The sequence below is a fragment of the Pipistrellus kuhlii genome, unplaced genomic scaffold (genome assembly GCF_014108245.1).
Source record: "Pipistrellus kuhlii isolate mPipKuh1 unplaced genomic scaffold, mPipKuh1.p scaffold_m20_p_1, whole genome shotgun sequence".
NCBI lineage: Eukaryota > Metazoa > Chordata > Mammalia > Chiroptera > Vespertilionidae > Pipistrellus > Pipistrellus kuhlii.
Genome location: NW_023425404.1, coordinates 149,742,342 through 149,755,461, shown reverse-complemented (window position 1 = coordinate 149,755,461; position 13,120 = coordinate 149,742,342). Strand labels below are relative to the sequence as shown.

The window sequence follows — 13,120 nt, the reverse complement described above, 5'->3', positions numbered from 1 at the left end:
CATTATGGATTTTAGGTTTCTTTCTTGTGTGTTCCCACAGCACTACCTCTACCACAGCACTCTGCACTTTTGGAATTTCGTGTTCATTTATCCACAGTCATTTTGAGTTTGAAAACTCCCCCAGGAAAAGGATCTTGGTACTTTTGCTCATCACTGGATCCTCAATTACTAACTGAATTGAATTAAAACCAATACAATGAAAAATCTGAGTGTTATTACACACCAACTAAGGAAAATAAATTAGGAATGTAATATAGTTCTCCTGTCTTGAATACTTAAAAACATACTTGCCCAGAAATGGTATCAGACTGAAATGGCACATCGAATGAACTTCTTGACTAATATCTGGGATGGACATTGTGGGAATTTTTAAGTTACAGCCCACTAGTCTAAGTATTAACAGGTATAGCTTTTCAATATGGAAAATTCCTAGAAAGATACTTGTGGACAGACTTAGCATTTGGCTTAAGAAACAAAAAGTTGGTCCTTTTCCCATTTATTTTCCTCAAATACTATCACCCTCCATACAAAGGGCTCTATTATACTATAAGAGCATCCTATCTGACACAGCTTGTGTATACCTAAAATGATCCTTGAAAAACTGTCACACAGCCGTAGCTGTTTGGCTCAGTGGATAGAGTGTTGACCTGTGGACTGAAGAGTCCCAGGTTGAATTCCAGTCAAGAGCACATGCCTTGTTTGTGGGCTGTAACCCCAGTGTGGGGCATGTAGGAGGCAGCTGATCAATGATTATCTCTCATCATTGATGTTTCTCTCTCTCTCTTTCTCCCTTCCTCTCTGAAATCAATAAAAATATATTAAAAAAACACACAAAACTGTCATACAATAACATTCACCTACAGTCATGTGACAGAAATTGAATCCTTCCAAACATTCTACCCACTTGTATGTTTAATTCTGAGTGCTATTGTACTGGACTCATCATACTCGTACATTAGGAGAAAAATAATCAATTCGAATTACCTGGTTGGTGCTCTCAGGAAGAAAAGCCAAGGCTGCAGCAATACTGCCCTGGGCTGCTAACAAATTGGCATACTGACTCATCTTCTCAGCCAAAAGAACTCCTACAGTATTAGTGTCCATGGCTTGTGTGCGTTGTACAGCCTTCCGTAGGATGACAACTTTCTCAATCAGATCCTAAATGAGAAAAAGGAAGGAGAGTATAGAAGAAAGACGAAGATTCCAAGATGTGTATGAGAAGAAACAGTGAAAAGAGTTACTAAGATTTCTAAAACCAACTAAAAGCACAGTACCTATCATCTCTCTTAGAAAGGCCTGGGATAACTAACCACCATTTAGGGAACTGAAAAAGTAAGGAGGAAGAAGGTCTCCTACTCAAGAATAGGGGATAGGTTACCACCTTCTCCTAAACATCCTTAAACTGCCAGATACTCATAAGCTAAAATAGCCAAATATCCAAAGTGAAAGTGAGAGTTAGATGTCCAAAGACAGAAACTTGGATTCCAGCAGGTATAAGAGAAACTATGAGAGAACACTTCATTTTACATATATTATAAAAACAGTATTATTATAATATGACCTTCAAATGGGTTTACTATAATATATTAACCCAAAATTTCTCATGTTATTCTTCGATAATAACAATTTTTTAAAAATGGGAGCTAGACTTCAGATATAAAGCACAAGAATATCCTACCTATCTGCCCTTCATAAATCCAAAAGTGTTTTCTCTCAGAAGCACATAGGAGGAAAACCTTGATTTCTTACCAGATTTTCAGTTTCAACAGAGTGATCTTTAAAACAACAACACTACTGAAAAAACATCTTTCCATGGGGGAGATATATATATATATTAGACTGAAATATCAAGAGACTCTGCTGATTAAATGCTTAGGGACAAAACTGAAATATATAATTAGTCAGTGCCTGAGAATAATTTTTTACTTTTTCCCTGTCCATGTATTAATGTTACACAGGATTACACTGACCTCTTTCATTTCCCCTTAACCATGAAGATTCTCTATTGGTACTGGTGATACCCCACATTGCTTCTTTCTTTGCCTAAAGCAGACAGTTTCACTAGAGGCAGAGAGAGGAGCATGAGGAAAAGAGGTAAAGGGTTGTTTTCATGTTTTTGCACCTACTTCCCCCAATAAGCCACCTTAACAACCTTGACCTCACAAATAGTTGCAACCCCATTTAACTTATCCCATCATCTCAAACTCTGCCCCTCTAAATACAGCAATAAATACACATAACTATCCAGAAAAAGAACTAAAATATAAATAAGGGTGAAAGCAATGAACTTCTGGAGCAAATCAATTTCTAAACTATATGTAGGGTGAAGGACAACTGAAAAGGAAGCATCCTTTTAGTTTAGTTTCAAAGATACTAACCTGAAGGGACAAAGGGTTGCTTCCATCCTGAGCTTTAGTCCAGCATGCAACTAATTTCTCTACATTCCCTGCACAAATATAGCAGAGACATGCCTGAGTCTGCAGGAGGCTATCACCTTCACTTTCAAGCCTGGTTCCCAAAAGATCTATAGATCAAGAGGAAAACAAAATACGATTATACCCAAGGCAATCTGTATATGAGATCATGAGCAGCCCAATATCATTTCCAGAAATAAGGATTAAACTTCACAGCCAGTAAGTAGTAGGTAGAAACAAAATAACTATTATATAAATGCTCAGTAAATATTTGTCAAAGGAATGAGAAAGTGTGTGACAAACTCTGTATAATGAACAACTTCTTAAGATTCCATGCCTACTTATTGAACAGATGTACATTAGAAAAAAATAAATGAAAACAATATTTGTACAGAAAAATTGCATTTTTATCACATTTTACTCCATTTTATCACATCAGACGCTTTTGTAAGCAGCAGTAAAAAATATGGCATATTTGAAATAAACATCAATGACAGCTATGATTACTATGAATTACTTGTAATAATAAAATTAATCTCTTATAATGTTCATAATCTTATAATACTTTCCAGGTAGCAAAATGCTGTTCCTTCTTATACTAAGCAGCCTGAAATTTCTGTTCTTACAAATAATATTATTCCTTAGCCACCAGTTTAGTCATGGTGCTCAACAGTAATTTCTACTCAAATGTTATAATTATTAATTTTATCAAGATAATATTAAGTAAGCTGATTATATGCCATTTTACGTATGAGTAGAATAAAGCTTAGAAAGTAATTTTGACTAGTTTGTACAACTAATAAGCAGCAAAGGCAAGATTCTAAGACATGTCTGTCTGAAACCAAAATCATTAAACAATATTATTAAAAATAATGACTAGGCCCAGCCAGTGTGGCTCAGTGGTTGAGTACCCATCTATAAAGCAAAAGGTCAGGGTTCAATTCCCCATCAGGGCACATGCCCGGGTTTCAGGCTTGATCCCAGTGGCTGAGGCAGCCGATCAATGAGTCTCTCTCATCATTGATGTTTCTATCTCTGTCTCTCTTCCTCTCTGAAATCAATAAAAATATATTTTAGAATAATAGTAATAATGATGATGACTAGTGCCCAACTCGTGTGGCCCAGTGGTTGAGAATCGACCAATGAACCAGGAAGTCACAGTTGGATTCCTGGTCGGGGCACATACCCAGGTTGGGAGCTCAATCCCCATTGTGGGGTGTGCAGGAGGCAGCCAATCAATGATTTTTCTCAAATCATTGATGTTTCTATCTCTCTCTCCCTCTCCCTCTCTGAAATAAATAAAAATATATTTTTTAAAAACGATTAAATATGGAAATGTAATATAGCTAACAATTCTGAAACATTCAAATAAGAACTCCTTTTTTTCTTTTCTTTCTTTTTTAAAATATATTTTCATTGATTTAACTTGGATGTTAAATCACACCCACCCCGGAGATCAAGCCCACAACCCCAGCATATGCCCCTGACCGGAATCGAACCCAGGACCCTTCAATCCACAGGCCAATCAATGCTCTATCCCCTGAGCCAAACTGACTTGAGCAGAACTGTTTTCTCACTGTGACTGGTAGGTTTATAAAAATTTCTAATAACATTTGTCAATTTTATTTATAATAAACCATGCCATAAATACAATATAAAGCTCACTTTCTTACCACAAAGGGCTGAAAACTCATCAGGTTTAGCGTAAGTCAATACTGCAGCTAAAGCCTCTCTCCAATTCTTAAGGTCACAAGACTCAACAATTTCTTTCCAGTTCTTCATCACCACTGCAGTAATTAGCTTGGAAAAGGAAAACAAGGGGAAAATTAAAAACATTTGGTATATTAGTAACAATTAGCTCTGAGTAACCAATCATACCTTTCAAAAACTATTATTATGTATAGTATTTCATGTTAAATAAAGCAGCAGCAAAGGAAAATATATCCTTGAACCAACTGACATAGAATATAGTACTATTTTTCTTCTAAAAAAAATCATACAAACATACTGGATTAAATTCTGAGAAGAAAAGTATAGAGTGTTATCCAAACATTTAACAGGCAGGAAGACATGATCTGGTCTAATGGATCAAGAAAAACTTTCTGAGCATATGGACATTTGAATTAACTTCATCAAGTAGGAAAACAACACTTAGGGCCAAGGGAACACTAGGTGCAAAGTCCTGAGAGAGAAAGGCACGTGGAGAATATGAGGAACTGAAAGGTAGCCAGTGTGGCTGAAAGATAAAAGGGGAGAAAGTGACCTGAGACAAGGCTGAGGAGATGGATGGCAACCTTTAAAGGACAACTTTTATTAAAAGAAATTTAGTAACATTAACAGAGGCTTAAAAATGTTTAGACCCTCTGCACCAGAAATTCCTTTGCTAGGACTACATATAGCTTCATTAAATAATTAGAAATCCTTATAGATTATAGGCATAACAAGGATATTTATCACTAACTTATCTATATTAGGAAAATGTTATAAACTACCTAAACATTCCCAAAATAAGGGAAATCATATATCACTGCTATAGAATATTATAGAACAATTAAATTTTTTTTAAGAATCTTTAATGATATGAGAAAATGTTTACAATGTAAGTGACAATATCTATAAGCAAAACAACACATAAATATACATATATGATCCTGATTCTGTTTTTTTTGTTGTTTTTTTTTAGTTCTAAAATATATAGGAAGACGTATAAAAAACTGCAACCAAATTGAGATTAAGAGGAATGAATCTGATGGGAGAATTAGAAGGTGCTAAATTTTTGTATTTAAAATCTGCTATGTTTCTTTTGAAAATTTTATACAATAAAAAATATGAAAAGTATTACTCATTTTAAAAATTATATATGCAAAGAACAAAAAAAAAAATACACCAGACTATCAACAATAACTATTCCTGGGTCCATAAATTATGGAAGGGACTTTTGTTTTTTACTGTTTTCTGCATTTCAATTATCTATAATAGCAATTTTCAACTGGTATAGCATGGCAGGTATATGAATGTGCCACAAGAATTTTTAAAACATGCAATACCTGACTATTCAGGGGCATTGACTTCTTTTCCCTTAGACTGTTAAATAAAAAAGGACCACAGCCAAAACAACAATAGCCTTCTGGTGTGAGTGAATCAAAATTATACCCTTTTGGGTCAGAGCAGCAAAAAATATCTTTTTTGGTGTGCACAGAATTTTAGTAGTTTATGTGTGCCATGAGATGAAAAAGGTTGAAAATTGATGATCTATATAAGAGTCTATTGCTTTTATAATCAGATAAAAGTTACTGTTTATATATTTTTAAAATAACATACCCTGGTAATTTTGCTTTGGGATTTTGCAAAGTATTTTTTCTGGGTTCGAGCCAAGAGTTCTTGTCCACCTGCTATCGCCAATATTATGGCATCAGCCATGCGGTTATCATGTAAACAAAGGTCAACAGCACTCTCAAAGTTACCAGTCAGCAAAGCCTGAGTAATTAAACCATCAATATCTGCAATAAAGAAATAAAACATCCAAATTAAATAAATATCTTTGTTACAAGGAAAAATACTACACGTAACAACCTCTACATGCACACACACACAAAAGAAAAAAATGCTAATTTCTGAATATTACTGGTAATTTCTAACACAAGTGGTTGTGATCTATGGAAATATACCAAGAGCATGTAAGTTAAATCAGTTAAGATAACACATTTTCCAGATTTCCTAACCTGGAGTAATAAATATCATTCTATAGTTTCTATCACATAGGTGTCAAGAACATGCTACCATTTCTAAGGCATAATTACACATATAAATGATACCTGGGTTCTTTTTTTCAACCCTCCATCACCTGCGACAAAACATTTCTAACTTAAGCTTAGGAACTATTTGCTTTCAAATGGTTAAAAAAAAAAAAATCAGAAGTTAAAACCAATGGTACTTACCCCCACTGATGGAGATGTTAAATGGTCCTCCAACTGAAGGTAGAAATTCAGATTCTTGTTTTTCCTCTTTAATGTGCTAAAGAGATAAAAGGGCAGCAATTTACGAGAATGAAATTGTAAAACAATTTTCCGGCAAAACAAAATTTATACGATTATTCACCTACTGATTGGATGACATGCCAAGTTATTTAAGAAAAGTACTCAGATCCAAGTATACACTTAATATCTATGACTTTCCTATGAATTAACTACTATTGTACAATCACAAATAAAAACCCAAGATCATCAGAAGTAATGTTAAATAAACTGAAGTATACAGATCCATTGTTGGTAGCTCAAAAGTAACTGAAGCTGAGTTTTTGTTTTCTTAGGTGCCTTGGCAAAGAATAGCTTAAAATATACAAAATAACGTGTTTGTTTTTTTAAAATATATTTTATTGATTTTTTTTTTTTATAGAGAGGAAGGGAGAGGGATAGAGAGCTAGAAACATCGTTGAGAGAGAAACATAGACCAGGTGCCTCCTGCACACCCCCTACTGGAGATGTACCCGCAACCAAGGTACATGCCCTTGCCGGAATCGAACCTGGGACCTTTCGGTCCGCAGACCAACGCTCTATCCACTGAGCCAAACCGGTTTTGGCTACAAAATAATGTTTTTAATCAGACTAACTTAGATTTCAAAATAAACCTGCTTCTACACATCTAAAATTTTCTGTCTACTAGTTTTAGCTATAGGGTCTTTTTGTTTTTATTGAATAAGTCATGGGGGAAAAAATCCTCTGCTGTCCTTACATAAATGCAATATAAACAGATTATGAATAGATTTTGCGTTCTCTTCAATTAGTCATTCCCAGAACATATTAGTCTGGTAAAAATATATACACTGCTATAAACTTCTGAGATATGTGTAAGACTGAGTAAATATAAATTCAAAAATTTTTTCTTTAGGAGAAAAGTATATAATGGAGGCATATTGCTGGCAAATACTTTTTTATTTTTAAATATATTTTTATTAATTTCAGAGAGGGAGAGGGAAAGGGAGAGACAGAAACATTAATGATGACAGAAAGTCATGGATCAGCTGCCTTCTGCACGCCCCACACTGAGGATCAAGCCTGTAACAAAGGCATGTGCCCTTGACCTGAAATGAATCTGGGACCCTTCAGACTGCAGGCCAACACTCAAACCACTGAGCCAAACCAGCTAGGGCTTTGGCAGGACTGGAGAGCGGGGTGAGCACAAAGTTTAAATGCCTTCTCTTCTATATATAAAAATTCAATAGAAGACAAAAAAATAAAATATATCAGAGATGACAGAATATATTAAAGAAAAGCACAGATGAGATAGAAGACATATCTTCTGTGCTTGTCAGATCTGTACAACTGAATGTAAAAGCACCTAATATTCAAAGTCAGGGACATTTTTGGATTGGGTAATTTTAGTGCAGAGCACAGCATATGTAAATAATGCTTAATTAGTTAATATGGACTATTATAGGGGAATAACTATAACCTTAATTCTTTGCCCAATTAAAGAGAAACATTTCAACTCAAATAAAATAATCAGAACTTATTATTCACATTAAGAAATAAATCAGATATTGATCTGATTATGTTCACTAACAAACACACCAAAACAGTATTTTTTTATTTTAACTCACAATCTTTCAAAAAAATTCTAAAAAAATTCTTAAACCTTTATTTATGAACTTCTGAAATATATATAAGACAAAAAATGTACCATTTATTACATGTTGAGTATCTTCAATGTGTAATCTACTATGTTTGATAAATAGCATCATCAAAATAAAAGGGAAGATTTTATCTTTCTACAAATTTTTCAAATACTCTCAAAAATATACACTGGTGACTACTGTTTTATTAAATGCATAGTATTATTCTCACCTATTAATTCATGAGTATATCTCCAAATGATCTTCTATGTAATAATAGATAGTTAATCTAGTTATATATAAATGGAAGAACATTTCTTTAATGTACCCTACAATTTTGTCGAGGTATTCCCAAAATTAGTTCAAAATTTTTGTAAGATTTTAACCATGATCCTTTATTCTCAAGTTAAATAAATGCTATTACTTCTAAGAAAAATGTTTTTTATAATCATATTGTAGTAGTTTAAATTTATTGATGAATTACGTTTATAACTCAGTAAAAGTTAGTAAGAAACATTCCATAGTCAGGATAGCCCCTTATACAAGAAACAATGAAAAAGTCAAAGATGAGAAAAAAGAACTTGTTAGTGATCCACGATGAAATATAATTTAAAAGTAATTATAGCATTATTTATTAGTTTAAAAAAACAAAAAATTAAAAGGAAAAAAATTAATGGTACAACTCTTGTGTTCAAGGACTCTTTTAAACTACTGTAAAAATTGTCACCTACAATCCAGAATACATTTACAGTAAATCATGACAGTTTATTTAATGAAATACTCTTTACTTGAACTCAAAGTTCAAGAGACTAATTCAGAAGTTTATGTCACTGGAGTGGGTCCTAAATATTAATATGCCAAGAAAAAACATCAACTTTACATACAATGCTCTGAAATTTTCTGAATAAAATATCTTCTCAGGTTGACATCATATCCACATGACCAAATTAAGTCAACCTCACATCAACTGTTCATTTTGAACCATATAATTCAGAAACCAGGTCAGAGAACTAATGATTTTAAAGATGATACTTCCTTCAAATTAGTAAACAGACTCCTACCTTAAACATTTCTAAGGAAACAATTTATTCCATTTTTCTTTGGAAAAAGTAGTTAATAAAAATGTCCATATTTAAATGTGAGATAAACAAATAGCACATATTTTTCCAATGTAACTAAAAATGAAAAAAATAATAAGTACCTCTCCCAAGAGCTGCTCTTCAGCAGCGGGGCTCTCCTCCCCATCACTCTGTGCTACTTGGTCAGAGTCTTTAAGAGCCTTAAGTACACAAAACAATTGCAGAGGAAGTTGAAGAATGTAGCATTAAAAGGTTATTAGTGAACAAGGAAGACAAACGACCCAATAAACAACATTCAGAGCTAGTTTAATCATAAGAAACAATTCTAAGTAAATTTATTTGAGAAACACCATTAGAGGAAAAGCAAAAAGCCATTACAGCTGAGACCTTCCCTTTCTTTCCTACTAAATGCCCCCTCAGCATCAAAGAACTTAACCTTAAGTATGTGAGTAGTCATTTTGTTTTTCCTCTTTTGTGAAATTTATACTGTCAAGAGCAAGGAATGATCTACCAGATAAATAAGTAATGTTCTACCAGCTACTAGTAAATAAGGAATGCTCTACCACCTACTAGTAAATAAGGATTGCTCTACCAGCTAAATAAGAAATGCTCTACCAGCTAAATTTACATTATGTTAACATGAGAATTTATTCACTTATTAAAATATCTACAATCAGCATTTATTTTCACAACATAAAGCAATAAAACAGACAAATTTCTAAAATTACATTTCCTTCTTTGTCATGTCCTAGACCAACATTTTAGAAGGTAGCTATTTTTAAAGGCCTTCTTACCACATTGGGTCCATCCACTTTGTTCAAGGCCAAAGCAATCTGAAATAAAAACAACAACTCACCTACTAAATGGAATTCTATTTTAAGGTACATAGCAAACGTTCACCTTTTACTCCATTCTCATTGGAAAAAATCCACAAAAGTTCAGTTCAGGAACAGCATGTGTAAAAAAAGAATAAAATTCTGCAGAACCGATTCTCAATGGTTCTAGTTTTAATCACAAGGAGTTCCACTGCTCACGCATCACCTCACTCAATGACAAAGCTAACTTCAAAATAAGCATGTTTTCTTTTCTTCTACTTTGTTTTAAATAAAATAACTCTAACTTTTTAAAATATTTTTAAAAGTATTTCTTCAGGTACTCACTCTGGAAAGAACTGCTATAAGCAGTATTTTGACAATCACATTCTATTTCCTTAGTTTTTGCTATCTGGTGTGCAGTAACATTTTCATATCAATATCTTAAAAACCTAAAGAAGTTAAAGCATGAAGAAGAGTAGACTAATAATAAAATTAATATAAAAAATCTAAAGGACTGATCAAAGACACAAAGCCAGTGAGGCTGTGATGTGACCCCCTAGCATGCAGTATCCAACCTGTACCACGTATGTGACAACCCTGCAATGCTACAGAAAACTTTAATCATTTTCAAAGAATGACAAAGGTTAATATAAATTACACAAAGAATCTATAATATGTCCTTCAAGGTTTCCAAAGTCAGAGTGATTCTACTCCTGTTCATGCCAACATTGTGGAATAATAATTAAGCCACTCTTAGAGAAGAAAACTGTAAAACTGGAATACAACTTCCTTTTTAAAAGGTAATCTTCAAAAAATTAAAGTATTAAGCAAATCTCTTGGACTTTTTGTTTATTCAGTTTGAGTGCAATAAATCACCCTTGTCCTAGAATATTTACTTATTGCTTGTTAGCTGAAACAACTCAACACACAGTTTGGAAATTGTGGGCTAAAGGCATGAACAATTAGAGTGGAAAATTGTGATAGCTTGAAATAGTACCCTATTTTTCACCACTTCAATTGTAGTGAATGTGGGGAGATCTCTAACGATTTCCCTCTCTCCCCCTCCCTCCAAGTCACCTGTTACACACCCTCCTAAAAATCTGTGTTATTTCCAGTGCTTGAGGTTCACAGCCTCTTTAAAAAATATCTTTTATTGACTTCAGAGAGGAAGGGAGAGGGGGAGAGAGATGGAAACATCAATGATGACGATCATTGATCGGCTGCCTCCTGCATGCCCCCAGGGGGATAGAGCCTGTACCCTGGGCATGTGCCCTTGACCAGAATCAAACCTGGGACCCTTCAGCCCACAGGTTGAAGTTCTATCCACTGAGCCAAACCAGCGGGCGGTTCACACCTCTTATCATTCAAAGCCCAATCCTTCCTGACACAGCTCTTTAAATTGCAGGTGGTTCTGGTAGCTTCAAAATCCAGGTATAGTGTGGAATTCCACATTTAACAATAGTACGCAAAACTTAGGCAAGCAAAAACAAATTCTTATAAATGTTTATTGAATGAGATTGTCTGTGCAGAACGTTATTTTTAATGCTTTTACTGATTTTTAGAAAGAGAGAAAGGGAGAAGGACAGAGTAATAGAAACATCAATGAAAGAGCATCATCAGTGGGCTGCCTCTCACATGTACCCCCGGGGGCTACACTGTCCAATCTAGAACTTTATTTTTTAAAAACCCATTCTACATAAATATTTTACTTGTGTAAGAACAAACTTTTCACTTTTCCAGAAGTTTACCTTTTTTCCTAGGTCTTCTTTACTGTATCCTAGAAGTTGAAGGTATTTTCCACGAGAATCATCTTCAAAGTTTACCTTTAAAAAAGACATATACTTGAAACAAAGACTGCTTATAAAGGCCTAATTTTTAATTAATTGATCAAGTTTCATTATTATTAAATTTCATGAATTATTAAAAATATAAAGATAAATTATAATTTTAGAATTTAACATCTTGATTCAAGATCTCTTTTCTTTGGAAAATTCATTACCAAGAATAGACATTCCAGTGGAGGTAAATGATCAACCAGAAAATTATATCTGTTATTCTACTGTCATAAATGCAACTCAGTAAAAAGGATGAGAAATTCCTCCAACCTCTCTCCCCTATATCTCTTCTGTCTTTTCCTATTTTCCTTAACTGGATCACAAAAAATAAATGTTTTTTCTTTATTATACTTATGTTTTTTAGTACACTAAGTTCTATGTTCTAATTTTAAAACAGGTTTCATGAATATTACGTCTTTCTCACTTATGTTCATCTATTATATTGTTTTTTACTTATTAAAAAAAGTACTTCATATTAGGCCTTTCAAAAAAGAGAAGGGGAAAAAGAGAAGGAAGAACTCTTGACATAAAAAGTTAGGTCATGTCCTCTTCATAAGGATTCCTTAATTTCATCACATTCTTCTAATTGTTTCTTTAATAGGAAGACAGATTTAGAATATAATGGGAGTAGTTAAATTTGCAAGTAATGAAATAAGATTGTTTTAATTCCAACTTTACCTTCAAAAAGGACCACACATTTTTTTCAAAATCCGACTGAGAAGCATCAATTTTTTTCTGACAATAATTGACAAAGCCTTGTGATTGCACAACTTGCTGAAGTTGGTCTGATCGGCTGAGGAATTCCTTTTCAGTTACAACCTGACTAATGAACACGTGCGGCTGCAGCTCAGCTCCCTGCTGAGACTGTACTTTGACATTCTCAAAGGTAACCAGTTTGCCTCCAAACTATAAAAGAGAAAATAAACAAAATCAGTTTGAATCACAAAGATGTGGCCAGAAAACATGGTATTATAAACATGCTAACAGAACTGTGACCTAAATAAATGCATACATATTCCTTTGGATAAAGTTAGTTGACACACTCTTCCATACCCATAAATTTGACTCTGTCTTCAATTATTATTCCTCTTCACAAAACCCACCTTCTAGATAAAAATGACTACTTACTGTGCCCCACAGTTTCTCACCTACTTGATTTTATTAACTTCCACGTGCTCAATGTTACTTTCCTTCAAGATCCAAGCAATGTCACTTCTTCAATCCCAGATGTCTTCAGCCTATTATATATCTCTTTTGATTCAACTATTAGTTATATGTATTTGCCTCAGATGCTGTTCTAAAGTTTTAGAGGATGGCAGAATAGACCACTCTTGTAAAATATTCCATTTGACATAATGATAAATTT

At 33.7% G+C, this 13,120-nt stretch overlaps 1 protein-coding gene across 17 annotated transcripts in view; it reads right to left on the bottom strand.

Annotated features, from left to right (window-relative positions):
* SEC31A (SEC31 homolog A, COPII coat complex component) overlaps positions 1–13,120 on the bottom strand; it is a 74,598-nt gene that overhangs the window by 28,770 nt on the left and 32,708 nt on the right. For 11 of the 17 annotated variants that reach the window (XM_036411770.2, XM_045571186.1, XM_036411780.2 and 8 more), the window contains 9 exons: positions 12,433–12,660; positions 11,668–11,742; positions 9,899–9,937; positions 9,227–9,304; positions 6,353–6,428; positions 5,736–5,914; positions 4,088–4,214; positions 2,379–2,524; positions 985–1,158 (listed from right to left, as the gene is read on the bottom strand). In XM_036411770.2, coding sequence (XP_036267663.1) covers positions 985–1,158; positions 2,379–2,524; positions 4,088–4,214; positions 5,736–5,914; positions 6,353–6,428; positions 9,227–9,304; positions 9,899–9,937; positions 11,668–11,742; positions 12,433–12,660 — 1,122 coding nt within the window. The remainder of the gene's footprint in view (positions 1–984; positions 1,159–2,378; positions 2,525–4,087; positions 4,215–5,735; positions 5,915–6,352; positions 6,429–9,226; positions 9,305–9,898; positions 9,938–11,667; positions 11,743–12,432; positions 12,661–13,120) is intronic. The other 6 variants (XM_036411836.2, XM_036411868.2, XM_036411878.2 and 3 more) reach the window with 3 other exon arrangements.